The following is a 16213-nucleotide window of genomic DNA, read 5'->3' on the forward strand; positions in this document are numbered from 1 at the left end:
TTGTCATTGCTATCCAACCGGGGCTAAATATGGAGGAGTACCCTGCCTAGGAAACTGTCTTAGGAATATATGCCAACGTGGAGGAATACCCGTACTGAGCTGTCACCATTAGCGGCCCACCTCTACTGTCTCACAGCATATATGCCCAATTTATGATATCTAATAAATCTAAGCACCATACTTACATTATAAAATATTACTCTATATCCACTAGATTAATATAGAGCAATCATTTGCATAAACATTAAACCCACACCACTGCACCTCTCTGATAAACTAGTCATACAACTATATTGGCACAAATATAAAGTAAAACCACTACTCAGACAAAGTAAAGTACTGAAGGTATATAAAGAAGAATATTCTTTTAATTCCGGAAGTGTTACAAAAGAAGAAAGAGAAGCTACTAGAGCCATACCAAAATCTTCCGTAGACTCGAGGACTCCGAGATACTATTCTATTCTACTCCACTTAGCACTAGAGCACTAAACTAAACTTGAGAGTGAGAGAGAGAGAGAGATCAAAGCTTCTTGCTTGAGTGTGTGATGAAGTGAACGAAGTGAGGTTCTTTTATAGCAAAGCTATGACAGTTGGAAAGGTCGGAAACGCCCTCCAACTATCATTGGGAGTTGATCCTGTGAGGGTTCGGCTGAACCCTGGGCTGGCCCAACCAGCCCAGTTTTTGGCAGGCTCTCCCTGTTGCTGCGTCACTTCAGAGACATGAAATCTTGGGCCTTTTGAGGTTATTGCTCTGGTTTGTAGACCCATTTACCCATAAGTCTGTTTCTCGACAGCGTCCGATTGATTGTTCGTTAGTTTTTATATTGATTCTTCTCCATTTATGTAGAAATCTCTGCAAACAATTAATACCCCAAGTACAAGTGAAAATATATTACTCTAAAGCAAAATATGCATTGCAAGTATAGCTAGTTCTCTTTTATTTTAGTTGTATTGACAGTCGAAGCTGGTCTATAACGACCATCAACACTAATCCAGACACTGGGAAAGCGTAAAGAAGCAATTTCCAAGAAAACATCCAAGAAACCCAAGACTTCTAAATCCAAAACATCTGCCGATGATAATCTTTCTCCCATTGATCCAGAAGTTGAAGAGTTCTTGACAGAACAAGTGGAAGAAGAACAAGTCGATGATGCTCCTGCTACTGTGGTTGATGATCCTACCAATGAAAACAAAGAGGCAGATGACAAAGACTCAGCCGATAATGAAGCAGCCGATACAAGCATTGTTAGACCTCGCGCTCCTACTCATGTATTGGCAAGTTCTTTTTATTTCTATCCTTTCATTTCAGCTGATATTATCAATTCTGACATCCAACATTTTCAGCCCAAGGCTCCATCGTCTTCTCCTCGTCGACGAGCACCAAGTGAACGTACTACTTCCGCGATCGGCAGCCAACAGGGAGAAGAAGAAATAACTGCTGCTGTTGTACCCCCAATCCAAGTAAGCATACCCATATCACAAATTCCTGGCCATCTTTGCTTTTTCTCATCTTTCACCCATACTTCGCAGAAGCTAGCCGATATGTTTTCATCTTACATAAGGCAATTTTTGGACGAAGATGATGAAGACATCACAAGCAAGACCAAATTTTCTATCTCTGATGACTTGAGAGCACGACTGTTAGACATAGCTGATCGACTGGGTGCTTCATTGGATGCTTTAGTGACTGACAGTGGCCCGATCAAAGGGAGACTTGAAGAAGTCCAAGATCAGCTGCCCGATGATATAATTGACGCCATCACACCGGCAGCTCATCTTGAATCGCGTCGATTCTAGTTTCAACGACCTCAACAAAGATTAGCAGATCGCCTTGAACTCAAGGCTATGGAATCGACTCTCCAATCTAGCAGGCAGCAAGTAAACAAAAGCAAAACCAAACTTGATGAACTAATTGCTGGCCCAGAATCAACCCAAAAGCGCATTAATGAACTTGAACAGCAAGAACCCGATCTCCTGGCAAAATTGGAACAAACTCACAAGAATATATTGCTTGGAGAAACAGAATTTAGCCGATCTTCCCAAGGCCATTGAAGAGCAAAGATCAAAGTTGAAGGCATTGACCAAACATCTACCTGCTCAAACCAAAGCTATGAAGCTTGTGCCAGGTTCGGATGCCGAAGATGCAAAGATCATCGATGAAGTAAACCACATCCGCCTACACGCGATATCGACAATCCAAAATTTCTTGGGTTGATGTAATAATATAAATCTTAAAAAATTTTTGCTCAAAACACTTGAAACATTTCTGTGTAAATATATCTATTGGCCTTCAAGCCGATTTTACTTCTAATCTTTATATACTTGTTAATATTTTGAATTTTTTGGTCTAATCAGTGGCAAATTCATACAAACTAACTTGACAAACTCACCTGAACATATATCATGAACATAGGACTTAATAAACATATTAACTCACATAGAGTATATTATATCTTAATTATAAACATTCTCTTAACATAATACAAAATATAAATACAAATCATTAAGCAAGTAACTTGTGACATGTGCATCATGAACTGAATATCAAACCTAACAACATCACCTTAGGTCAAGAAGAGTTTAAATATAATTTTTATAGATGCTTAGATCCATTTCTAAAGTGGGAACACATATATAGAGATAGGCTAGATGAATTTCTAAAAATTATTGGTACAACATTAAATCTTGGCAAAATTCACACAAATACTACCTAATAATTACAACCCGTTGTAAGTTTGGTTAAATTTTATCATTCATCCTTATATCTTGAGTAAATCACTTACATGTGTGGGATGTCAGAACTGAGCAAAAGTAGATGCGGACTTTAAAAAAATGAACAGTAATGGCTCGCTCACCACCACCTATAGAGCCCAAAGAACTAGGCCCATATAGTCTAGTACACAAAAAAAATAGCCCATACAGACGGCCCATGAGAAGTATATAGGTCTATCTCTCAACATGAATCTCTAAATATATTAGACGGCCCAATGGATTTTCTGACGTAGAAATAGAAATTCCGCATTCGTATCATCGAAAAAACGAAAAAAGAAAACAACAAATCTTCTCGCGAGTAGCGACATGGAAAAGAATCCCGCTCGCACGCACGTAACACCTCCCCATACTACCCTCTAAGGTCTAAGCTCCAAAAATCCCTAAAAACACATGATCTTAAAAAGAAAAAAAACAAGCTACAAACACACGGTGGCACATTCGTTATTTATGGAGGTACGGTGCCCATTGACGTAATTCCGCACCACACGCCGGCACCCCCACCCCAAATTCTTGCCGAGACAACTCCCTCTCTTCCACGCCTACTCCCGGTTTACGCGGTTTTTCTCACTGACAACGTGGGGCCACGCGTACCACGGATGGAGTACAGTCCATAAGACCAGTTCCAGGGAAGAGGATCACCATGAAGGGAAGCTTCCTCCCTTTGTTGAGTAAAGCACAGAAAAAAGCTCGCCGTAATGGCGACGCGAAAGTAAACGTTGCGCCGACGACACCACCGTCCGCCGACCGACCAAAAACACATCGAGCTCCGCGGCATCGCGTCCATCCGCGATCTCCACGCGCGAGCACAGGATCAAACAAGCGGTCTCGAATCTGAACTGGATGCCGGAGAGGAAGAGCCGGTCCCGGTTCGCAAGCATCCGGCTAGGTCGATCGCCGGCGGGGCTCTCCTCGTCGCCGTCGCGACGGCGTGGGAGCGGGAGCGGAGGGCGGAGGGTTCGGCTGGCGGTGCGCCCCGCGCCGGCGTCGCGGTCGCTGCCGCGGCGGGAGGGGAGCAGGGCCCTCGCGCGCTCCGCGTCCGAGCCGGCGCTCTTGTTGAGCGGCGGGCGCGTCCACCCCGAGCCGCGGGGGCTCTCCCCGCCGTCCCCGCCTCCGCCGCCGCTGGAGCGTCCGCACACCTGCTTCGACGTCTTCACCCCGGACTCCCCCTTCGGCCGCTCCGCCTCCGCCGCCTCCCTGTCCAACTGCAATCCCAGGGAGGTACAGAAGTGGACTGTTGTTGTTGTTAGCCGCGCGGTTCGCGGGAGTGAATTGGCTGGGCTTCGTTTGGTGCAGGAATCAAAGGTGGTGGTGAGCGTGACAGTCGAGGGGAGCGTCGGGCCTGTGAAGGCGATGGTTCGGCTGGGTGCGAGTGTTGGGGAGGCGATCGCAGCCGTGGTGGAGAGGTACGCGAAGGAGGGGAGAAGCCCACGTTTGGATCCAGCTGCCGCGGAGGCCTTCCAGCTCCACCACTCCCACTTCTGCCTCCAGAGTAAGTCATTTAACACGAGCCTTCACATTCGTCGCTTAATATATGTCGAATTGCACTTGTGAGTAAGGGTAAAGTGAATCTAGTAAGAAACGCATCCAAAAGCTGTTGCGCACCTTAAGGGAACATAGAACTAGAAGAATGGTATGCGAAACTCAAAAGAATTGTAGCATTATTTCGAGTGAAATGAAATTACTGCAGGTATATATGATAGTTTGGCTACTACTATTATTAGTGAAAATTTATTCAGGTCTTCCTGAACACAGTAAAATGATGTGTAGTATGAACTTTCAACTTACAACCCATAATTGGTTAAATTATACTGATGGGTTTATACGGAACATAGTTAATTATGGAGGTTGCAGGTTTTAATGCCAGTGTAATGATGCTGGTATCCAACAGTTCTTTGTTTACCTGAGTCCTATTATCTCCCACGTTGGACCATATAAATTACTAGTTGTTACATACTAAAACATGAATAAGTTCATGTTTTTCTTTACGGAACAAAGGATATGAACATAAGTGACTAGAAATGCTTTCGTTGAGCCCAGGTGACTACTCACTATTAAGTCAAATTTCCAACATTATCTTGTTACCTTGGTCGATTGCCAATACATAGTTGAGTGATCTGATTATAGAAGTAAAAGCTGAATCTTTTGCTGGCAGGTTTGAACAAAAACGATAAGATTGGAGACGTGGGAGGTAGAAATTTCTACCTACACAAGAACGATGGAAATAACAGGATTTACCTCCAAAGTGAAGAATCTGGTACAAATTTGGTTGGTGGTGAAATTGCACACAGCTTTGGAGGACAACAGATTGTTGCTATAAACCACGACCAGTTCTTTGCCATTTTCATCAAGAAGCTAGATAAAATTGGCAGGCTGACAAAAAGGATTTGGAGGTTACTAACTTGTAATTGTACATGACCTGACCCTGTGGATGGTTTGGTAAGGATCCATCCAAGTAGCAGCTTAAGAGTATAGGGTAGAGTATAAATCTTAGCATCAGTAAACCGGTGTGGTACCATTATACTTAGGCCTAGCCCAAAATCTCTCACTGCTGCAAGCATCTTTCTTCAGATTATTAACCTTGAAGAGGATGATAGGTGAAACACAGTACTAGAGGTTTCAAGCACCTTCCTACTAAGATGTCAGCTCCTTTTATCCGTAGCTGACTGTGTTGTGGATTACAAGAAGTGCAATAGGAAAACAAAATGGGTTACCAAAGGCTTTGCATCAGTTTTCGTTTTACTCCTACATTGCTTGCTTTGAATTTTTTTTTATTACACGGCAGATGCACGTGCACGCACAACACACTGCGTCATACTCACACTCCCGTAAATGTGCCCTCTAACATGCACTCAAAGATGAAAACTAGCGGCACATCATTGATCTCACTAAAATTTTGTTGAAAACTCACCTGCATATCCGTAATATTTGTTGAATTTGTAAGACTTAGAACAGTTTGCATGTAGTTTGAAACTGGACAGAGAAGTTCGTTCATTGCGCCTGCAGCTTGTTGGTTCACAACTGACCCCGATTGGAAATCAGGTGTTTTCCCAGGATTATGCTCGACGTGTTCTGTTCCTGTGAAATTATGCGGTTAACGAGGCCTTCACGTAAACGTGAATTCTTTTTTGGGAGGCCAACTCCTGGTGGATCCAAGCCTATTAACGTGGCGCAAAGGAAAAAGTACGAATTAACCCCATGAACTATCATGGTTGACCGAATTACCCCCCTAAACCCAAAAACATTGCTCCCCCTAAACTTTCAATACCGGACGAATTACCCCCCTCGACCCAATCCAGAGCGGTTTTATCCGATGTGGTGTACGCGTGGCACTCCAGTTAGCATTTTCTTTTTTTAAATAGTGGGCCCCACCTGTCATATATACTCTCTCCCCTCTTCTTTCTCCTCTTCCTCTCTCTCTAGCATTCTCGCCTTCTTGGCGAGCAAGGCAATGCACGGCGGTGCGAGTGGCGGTGGTTGGGCGAGTGGTGCCGGTTGCGGGCGCGGCTAGGCGAGCGGCGGCGGGTGGGAGGCCTTCACGTGGGACAACCCGAGGAACTGCCTCGCCCAGCCGCGCCACCCGGTCACGCCCTTCCGTTCCCCTTCTTCCTCACCCCCTACCCTGCCCCCACCTCTACCCCTTCGTCGGACCACCGCCGCCGCCGCTGACACCGACGACGACGCAGCTGTCGGGTGAAATATCTCCCCGGCAGTCTCCCGCGTCGATCGCCCTTTCGTTGCTTCCCTTTGTAATCGTGGCTGGGAATGAGTAGGCTCTCTCTCTGTATTGATTGATGAGGGTTGATCTCGGAGGAGTGGTGCGCGTTTGGGTTGGGGAGACGGGGGGTAAGGAGAGAGGAGGGGGAGGAGGAGGAGGAGGGGTGGTGGGGAGCGAGCAGGGGATGCCCGAGAGCGAAATGGGCGACGACGACACCGACAGCGTCGACTACGCCGCGGAGATGGAGGCTGAAGCCGCCAGAAACGGCTCGGTGTGGTCAGCGGCGTACGCGGCGCGGGCCGGCGTCTACTGAACGTGCTGGTGAAGCCTAGAGGGGGGATGGATAGGTTGTCACTGAAAACTTAAAAGCAAATCGCAGCGGTAAAATTCAAACAAACCCGGAACTTCCTGGTAAAGAACACCGGAACATCCGGTTTGCCAGGCTCGGAACATCCGGTGTTCTAGGACAGGAACTTCCGGGTAACAAAACAAAGGATGGAATTCAAATTTCGAAACAGGAGACTAAGCCAATCTTCACAAGATGGTGCACAGGTATTCTGAGCAGAGAATAGATCACAGAAACATCCACAGAAACATCACAGAAAGAGACAAGAGCGATTTTTTTCCCGAAGTTCGGATCTTGCGATCCTACTCTCCCTTGAGGAGCTCCAAAGAGCTGGGTCTCAATTAACCCCTTGCCTCACTTGTGCAAAAACCCCAGAGGAAATCCACAGCCTTCAACGACAAACACCCCTAGGCAAATTTCTAGAATTGATTGACCACCAAGATCCCACTCAACCTACTTCTAGAAATTCGTCACAAGTGTAGGTTGCTCTACTTGGAAAACCTCTAGAATCTCAGCACAAGAACTTCATTAACTTACCTAGTTCCTTTTCGGAGGAGGGGAGATCCTTTACAATCTTACCCGGGACATCCACAATATGCAACGGATTCTCGCGGGCGACACCTAACCGTCTAGGAGATCATCTCCAAGAGTAATAAGCACCGAGATGACAGCTCACGAGATATTCCAAGTGCTCACCCAAGATCCTAGTCTTCACACCTCTCCAAATCTTCTTCTCTCCCTCTCAATCTCTCTTTCTCACAAGAATTAGGCTCTAGATTGAGTGGAGAAGGCAAGAAACACTTGGGAGAGACTAGCAACAGCTCTTGGTTCGAAAAGTGAAAGTGGAATGGCCAAGGAACGAGTTGGTTATGTATAACAGCTAGGTGACGTCATCTAGCCATTACTCACAATTTTGAACTGGAAACTAGACAGGAAGTTCCGGACCTGGAAGATAGTAACTTCTGGACTACACTTAGGAAAATCTTTTTCACAAGACCAGAACTTCCGGACCTGGAAGACAGGAAGTTCCGGACTTGCACTTTTGGACAGATGGAGTATTTGCAAAAATGACTCCTAGGGAAACTTGACACTTGGTTCACACTAAGAGCACTTGACATATCTCAGAGCATCACCTAGAACTCCTCTTAATAGTACGGTATTCCCTAAAAACTCGATTTCAATAGATAAACTATCCTATGCACTTCTCGAGTTCCGGTCCGCTTTGATTTTGTACTTTTGGGGGGTCTCCAAGCATTCATCTTCCACACCTTGGAATAATGCACCTGAAAGTTACTCAATGAACTCATTAGTCCCTTAACCACATTTGTCATTAATCACCAAAACCCATTGGGGGGAATTAATGCACTTTCATCTACGATGGCGTTGACCCGTTCGAGGGGATGGAGTTCGACGACGAGGAGCCGTTGACGTGCACGCCGTGGTGCAGACGCATCCGTAGTTGTCGGGGATGGACGCGACGCCGTTGACATGGAGCTCGAGAGGGCACCGCCCGCCGCCACCGCGTCCTCCTGCGTTGTGCCGCCGCCCCCTGCATAGGCCTCGTCACCGTTGACGCGGAGCTCGAGATGGCACTGCCCGCCGCTGCCGCGTCCTCCCCCGCGTCGCCGTCCACCGCGCATCCCCACGCGACACCGCCCACTGCCCGTCCACACCAGTGTGCCCGAGCTCGTCCGCAGCTGGCTCTCTGAGAGAGAGAGGGACCGAACAGAGAGAGAGGGCGCTTAGGAGAGAGAAAGGGACCAGGGAGAGAGAGAGAGGGGGAGGGAGAGATTTGACAAGTGGGCCCAAGGAGTCTTTTTGCTGACTGGATTGCCACGTTAGCGCCACGTCTGCAAGCTCAAACCAAAACCGCTTAGAACAGTGTCGAGGGGGGTAATTCGTCTGGTATTAAAAGTTTAGGGTGAGCAATATCTGGCTTTTGGGTTCAGGAGGTAATTTAGTCGACCATAACAGTTCAGCGGGGTAATTCGTACTTTTTCCTAGCTCAAAAGCCCGGTGGAAATTTTGGTCTAGTTTTAGAGAAGGAAAATGTTCTCTTGAGGCCTCTCATCTTGTCATCGAGTTTCAAAATCATCACCTGAGTATAATGCATTCCTATCTTACAAAACCGGATTACATTTGGTCCTAAGGCGGTATTAAAGGCAGTTTTGGATGATGTGGCGCTGGCGTGGCAATAAAATCAAAAATAAAAAAAAGACCCTTGTGGGACCCACATATATCAGTGAAACAATGTATTCTTCCTTATCTCTCTCCCCATTCTTTGATTTCTCTCCCACCTCAGTCTCGGCGGCAGCAGATGTGGAGGCGCACTTGTGCTTCTTCCCAGCCCACTTCCTTGGCCGTTACGCCGCCACCGTCTCCTCAAATCTCCTCAGTAGCTTGGACAACATACCCTACCGCTCCCACCCTCTCATCCCCCACCTCTAGGCCATCGTCACCGCCATGTACTCCTAGCTCTCCACCCGGCCACATGTTTGGAGAGGTGAGAGGCGAGGGTAGTCAATTAAGCCCATCTTTCGTGAAAAGAAAAACGGAAGTCCGTCTATTCAGTAGTATGAAATGTTGCCTTCACTCCCCCATCCCTATACGAACTGGGCTATGTTCGGTACCCAGTTGTCCCAACTTCACCTCTCTCGTTTATCGTGCGCACGTTTCCCAAACTATTAAACGGTATATTCTTTGCAAAAATTTCTATAGAAAAGTTGTTTTAAAAATCATATTAATCTATTTTTAAGTTTTTTTAGCTAATACTTAATTAATAGTGCTCTAATATATCGTTCTGTTTTCCATGCATGGAAGATTAGTTCCCAAACCCATTTACCGAACACAACCTTAATTTTTTTATGTATGTGAACTAACACTTGAGTTTTGCTGCAGGTTCTTGAAGCAGAGGCGTTGTACTCATCAAAGGAAAAAAAAAGATTAAGGCATTTCAGTTTAATCATTCTTGGCTCAAGGTGAGGAATTGAATAATTGTCCAAAGTTTCAAGCATTGGAGTCCCTCAGGAGGCCAAGTTCCCAGAAGTCTTTGACCCCAACTTAGAGAGCTGATGAAGAAGATGATGGTAGCAAGAGTACAACTCCTAATTCATTACAACCGAATGATAAAAAAGAGACCAACATGTAGAAAGCAAGTAAAGGAGAATTTGAAGAATGGAGGAGAAGCTGGACCATACAAGGAGGCGATGAAAGATTTGCTTGATGTCAAAGAGAAATAAGGATTTGAGAGAAGAGAGATGGAAGGAGACCAAGGGTGTGTTCGGCACCCTCTTTTCCCAACTCTTCTCCCTCGTTTTCCGCACGCACGCTTTTCAAACTGCTAAACGATGCGTTTTTTTGCAAAAAAGTTTCTATATGAAAGTTGCTTAAAAAAAATCAAATTAATCCAGTTTTGAAAAAAAAGCTAATACTTAATTAATCACGTGCTAATGGATCGCTCCATTTTCCGTGCGGGAGGGATTAGTTCCCATCCCCTAAAACCGAACACAACCTAAGGAGATTCAAGAGCGCAAGCTCTCATTCGCTAAGCATAAGATAGTGTGGGAGCAAGAACAGAAAATCATGTTCTGTGATGTCTCCACCTTGGAACAGATGTGAGAACATATGTGTTGGCCATGAGGACACAAATTGTTGCTTCAAAGGTGGCTGCCCTCAATGGCCAATTTGGTAGTGGTAGTAGTGTCTTTGGAGGTGAATTTGGTAGTGGTAATGAAGAAGTTTGAGCTCCTCGATGGAATATGTTTGATCTTATTGGATGATCCATGTGTCGTTTGGTAATAGGATATGTCGCTTCCATAATTGGTCTTTGGGGTTTCTATTTGTTAAGTTCCACAATGATCTATATGTCATTTGCTAGTAAATATATTGTTTTTAAATTTGTTATTCCCATTGTTGAACCATTCATGCTTGTACGATATGCTTTTTTTTATTATATAATGCTTGTGAACTTATATGCATGTGTTTTTGGAAATTGAATTTTGTTATGAATTTTGCAATGTTGGAAATTTTGAATTTAATTTTAAGTTGTGTTCGAAATATTTATATTTATATTATTGTGGTGTTAAACTAGACATAAATATAGAGTATAAGTTGAAATGTAAGAAAAAGAAATAAGGGTTGTTGCTAAAGTTGAAGACATTTTCTGGTTGTGAAGAAATGGGGGAAACCTCCAATTCACTAATGGGGACTTTAAAATGGGTACTATTGCTAAAGATGCTTGGGCTCTACTGGAACTCGTTTTTTTCCCATAACCCTCAGGTGCTGTATAGGGACCATGTTTAGCAAAATTTTCAATTAGTGACCTTTTGGGGGAATCCAACTAACTTCGTATGGCAAATAAGAAATTATCTTTTCCTTTTCAATTTAGGTCTGCCTTTATCCCTTCTTTAGTGTCCACAAGCTGCAATTAAGACTCTAAAGCTGAAACCTTAGTGTGCCACATCATCACAAATTTTGAGCCATTGGATCAAAGAGATCATGTCACCTTTCCGCCGTAGAATCAATGAGATTAAGCATGAAAAAAAAGGAAAAACATCCAGCACACCCCAGGTTGAGGCCCATAGATTGCTCCATCCACTGCTGGAGAAGTGATCTTTGCTAGGTCGGCTGATTTCGACAATAGTCTCGGTTCTAATAAGAACCGGGACCAAAAATTGTTTTTAGTCCCAATTAAAAAAAATTTGATCTTTAGTCCCGGTTGGTATTACCAACTGTTAGAGGCCTGTCAGGGGGCCAAGGATCTTAGTACCAACCGGGACTAAAGATCACCACTTCAGTCCCGGTTGGTACACCGGTTGGTTGTACCAACCGGGAGTAAAGATTATTTAGATCCTTAATCCTGGTTGGTAATACCAACTGGGACTAAAATTCAACCCATAGTTGTTAACGACCAAATTTGGTAATCTAAGAATCGGAGATGAAGAAGGAATCGAGATGGAGTTCGAGATGGAGATCGTCCCGGAAACAGAGTGAAGATCGGCTGGAGTCCGAATCGGCTACGACTAAGATCGGCAGAATTCGAGTCGGACAGGGTTAGCCGATCAAGCCGGATCCGATAATATAACATTGCATATGTTGTCGGGTTAGGTTGATATGCTTCATGATGATTGCCACGCATGGATAGAGTCCTGAGAAGGCAGTTGTATCTATTAATTAGGATATTTTATGTAATTCTCTTAGAGATATGTTTGGGCAAAAGTCTGCCACAAAGACTTATGGTATCTTAGAGTGTGTTAGAGATAAGAGTCGTGTCCGATATGGACATATTTTGTAATTCTCGGGTATAAATAGACCCCGAGCCCCATGTAATCAAACTAACACACGGTCAATACAATCTCGGCGCATCGCCACCCTTTTTACTTTCGTTTTGTTTCGATGAGTTCTTGCTTTTGGGTTGAGCTGCATCGGTTTTGATCTTCAACAAGAGGTAAAACTTATTATGGCGGCTTGCGTTCTCGGGATTAGTGCTTCCATCTTTATGATACTCAAATCTTGTTTATGTAATTGTCGAGTTATCACATATCATACATAATCTCCGGCAATATCGTTACCTAACCTACAATCGGCTAACATCTGTTAGTAGAAGGCAGCCGATTAGGATAGATACTGATGTTGACTTAGATTATATATGATATCCACCACTTTATGACACATCCAACGGCTTGATTGTCTAGATATTGTCTTTCTTTTCATACTTGTAGCTACATCAGTTGAGTTTGATCATATGAGTCGTGATTAGAATCTCAATCTCTAGCCTGTCTTTGGTTGCCAACTAGGGTAGTATCGGACTTTCAGCCAATCTTACCTGATTTAACTATATTTACCTTATATGCTTTGTTGACATGTTAAATCTGCCCTTTATGTTAAGATCTTATTGGATTTAAGTATATTAGGCCTTTGTTTGATATATTCTACTTGCTTTAATATCTTAATATAGGGTAGTATCGGAGTATTAGCCGATACATGCTAGATCTATCTGATCGGCTATGCTATGAACATATATAGTCTCATTATTAATATATATTTCGATCTAAGTGATTTATACTGTCTCGGCATGGTGACCGATCTATCCCAATCGCTTGATTTAAGTATATATCGATATAGGGACTATATACTGTTAATATCTACAGCCGATCAAGTAGATGTAGTTCTTTCTTACTTATTAACGACTGCCGATCGATGCATATATGACATCGGCTCAAAGATAAAGGATATGTCATCGGCATCTAGCCGATCGGCTATCGTTTATGGATTTAACCGTGGTTTCTTTGTCTTTGTTTCTTGTTGATTGCAGGATCAAATCAACTGGCACGCTCGCATACCCAAAGGCAAGTTTTGGACCTGCACTGGAGTTAAGCAGATCTCCTAGGCCTCAAGTTTTTACATCAACACGCTTTTGGCACGCCCAGTGGGACCGATTAGAAGTCAGAATCACAACAGCGTTTTCTCATGGTTGAGAAACCACCAGCATCACCATCTTCGGCTGGTAGAGATGGTTCTTCCAAATCTAGGATCCCGAAGCTTGGTGCATCTGAAGTTAATGAGAGCAACATAGTGCCCATCACTTTGGACAAATTGACGCCCGAACAGAAGAAGGATCTTGAGGCAATGATGCAGCAAACATAGAGCCAATTCTTGAACTCATTCATGGAGACTCGCCAAGGAACAATTGTTCTGAGGTATAAGATGAAGTTAGTTGCTGATGTTCCTGGGACAAGCTCTTCCAAGGATGGAGAAGTACAGCAAGTTCCAGATGGTACTACTCAATCAGGTGATAAAGGTGCTGCAGATGGTTCTCAAGGGGTTCAGGGTGATGGTTCTCAAGGAGTTTAAGGTGATGGTTCTCAGGGATTTCAAGGTGAGAATCTTAACCAAGATGGCAACACGGCACAGCTATAGTTTAACTACTTCCAAGATCGGATTGACTATGCCGTGCAACATGCTTTGATTAATCAATCTGGGGTGTTAGTCAACACTTTGTCAAACATGGTGAAGTCGATGGTTGATGGCTCAATAGATGAATATCAGGCTACAGGACCGGTTTATTTGCCAGGAGGTGTTTTCCCAAACTATCGGCCCTTGATCACTAATAATCAGCGAGCTGTTCAGCCAATTCCTCCCAATGCACCATCGGCTCAGCCGACAGCACCAGTATCGGCTCCTGCACCAACTGCACCATCATCGGCACCAGGTCAGCTAATTAATCCTCGGTTGCTGGTGAGAGAGCAGCCACAACATAGTGGACAAAATGTGAATCGGCTAACTCAAGACCAAGTCACAGCTATGTTCTTACCAGCTCAGCCTATTGTTGACCCAATCCAACAACAGCCGATTCAACAGACGCCACCAAGGCAGCAGGTTGTGCAGCCAATTCAACAAACACCACCAAGACAGTAGGTTGTGTAGCCGATTCAGCAAACGCCACCGAGACAACAGGTTGTTCAGCCGATTCAGCAGTAAGGTTTGATGAATGCATCGGCTGGGTTCGGAACACCTGACAATCAGCTAAGGCAGCACGCTGTGAATAGTGTTGTCCCAGAGCATTTGGTTCATAATGTGCAACCAGATTAAACGGTGATACCTCAAGTTATTCCCGAACATTTGGTGCGCAATATACAACCAAACTTTCAGAATTATCAGGGGGGCAATTTGAATTATCAGTATTAGCCTCCATCGCCGCAAATTCAATATCAGCAAGGAGGATCGGCTCAGTCTCAGTTCACTCCTCAATACAATCAATTCGAGCCCGTGCCACAACAAGCACAGGGGTGCCTCAGCAACGACCATGGGCCGATATGATTGCAGATGTGATGAGAGAACAGTTTGGGCTTAAGCCTCAGGATGCTGGAAATCTGTATCGGCATCCATACCCTGAGTGGTTTGAGAGAGTTCCATTGCCAAACCGATTCAAGGTTCCAGATTTTTCAAAATTCTCGGGGCGGGATAGTGCTTCAACATATGAACACGTTAGCCGATTCTTAGCTCGGTGTGGTGAAGCATCGGCTGTGGATGCCTTGAGGGTTAGGTTATTTCCATTGTCTTTGTCTGGATCGGCTTTCACTTGGTTTTCTTCTTTGCCATGTGGATCAATCAACAGTTGGGCCGATTTGGAGAAGCATTTTTATAGCTATTTCTATAGTGGGGTTCATGAGATGAAATTGTCTGATTTAACGGCGATTAAGCAAAGACATGATGAACCTGTGCAAGATTACATCCAAAGGTTTAGGGAGATGAGGAATAAATGCTACAGCTTGAGTTTAACTGATGCCCAGTTAGCCGATTTGGCTTTTCAGGGTATGATAGCTCCGATCAGGGAGAAGTTCTCGTCCCAATACTTTGATAGTTTGTCACATCTTGCACAGAAGGTAACCTTGCATGAACAGAGGTTTGCAGAAGCCAGGAAGAACTTTGAAAAGGTTAATCATGTCTGTCCTTACATATATGGATCGGATGATGATGATGATGACTCCGAAATAGCAGCAGCCGAATGGGTTAGAAGCAAGAAGGTTATACCATGCCAATGGGTGAAGAGTTCTGGAAAGGAAGAGAGGTATGACTTTGATATCACCAAGGCCGATAAGATCTTTGATTTGCTACTTTCGGAAAAACAGATTCAACTTCCTACTGGTCATACAATCCCATCGGCTGAGGAGTTAGGCAAGAGGAGGTATTGCAAGTGGCATAATTCTGGGTCTCATTCTACCAATGATTGCAAAGTCTTCAGACAGCAGATCCAGGCGGCTATTGAAGGAGGCAAGATCAAATTTGATGATTCCAAGAGGCCGATGAAGGTTGATGGCAATCCTTTTCCTGTCAATGTGGTAGAGGTTTTCAGGTGAATTCGGCTAAAATTATCAATAAATATCAGAAGAAATATGACAAGCAGCAGGAGAGGCATTATGAAGAAGATGATGGCGGCTTTGATCCTCATTGGGGTTGTGAGTTCTTTAGATTTTGCTGGAATGAAGGTATGAGGTTGCCATCTATTGAAGACTGTCCTGGGTGCAGTAATGTTGCAGAAAGTCCAAGCCGATCGTATAATAGAGGCAATTGGCTAAGGCAAACAAGAGTTCCTGTTCATCAAAGATTGGGCCCAGTGAACCAAGATCGTGGCCAGGAGGGTGATGAAGACAGGAAGACTCAATGGTGTCCTTCCGGTATTTTTACAAAGAATCAGAAGAGAAGGGTTCAAAGGTTGAGGAACAGGGAACGCTTTTAGGAGGTTGAGCAAGAAATCAACCATCGGCTGAAGAAGACGAAGCCAAAGCAGGAGTGGCGCGTTAAGAATCAAGTGCCTACAGCTGATGAAGCCACAGTCGATGAAGCAAAGAGGTTGGCTAAAGGAAAAAGTGTTGTGACTG

General features: G+C 44.4%; 1 protein-coding gene across 2 annotated transcripts; it reads left to right on the forward strand.

Moving 5' to 3' along the window:
- The first annotated feature begins 3483 nt into the window (after nt 1-3483).
- On the forward strand, nt 3484-5487 carry LOC4329260 (uncharacterized protein At4g22758). Of its 2 annotated transcripts, XM_015768100.3 has the most exons (3): nt 3484-3990; nt 4066-4261; nt 4925-5487. In XM_015768100.3, exons 1-3 carry the CDS (start codon nt 3613-3615, stop codon nt 5185-5187), a joined length of 837 nt encoding a protein of 278 aa, XP_015623586.1. In that variant the 5' UTR covers nt 3484-3612; the 3' UTR covers nt 5188-5487. The 2 variants fall into 2 exon arrangements, with proteins under 2 accessions (XP_015623586.1, XP_015623584.1); XM_015768098.3 differs by having other exon boundaries at nt 3484-4261.
- The last annotated feature ends 10726 nt before the right edge of the window (nt 5488-16213 follow it).

Source organism: Oryza sativa, chromosome 2 (genome assembly GCF_034140825.1).
Source record: "Oryza sativa Japonica Group chromosome 2, ASM3414082v1".
NCBI classification, from domain to species: domain Eukaryota; kingdom Viridiplantae; phylum Streptophyta; class Magnoliopsida; order Poales; family Poaceae; genus Oryza; species Oryza sativa.

What these genes read in the sequence shown, in the direction of transcription:
- LOC4329260 (XM_015768098.3), top strand. Translation starts at nt 3,613, where the DNA reads ATGCCGGAGAGGAAGAGCCGGTCCCGGTTCGCAAGCATCCGGCTAGGT. An exon ending in CTCCCACTTCTGCCTCCAGA is followed by an intron (nt 4,262 to 4,924) that starts GTAAGTCATTTA and finishes TTTTGCTGGCAG; the next exon opens with GTTTGAACAAAAACGATAAG.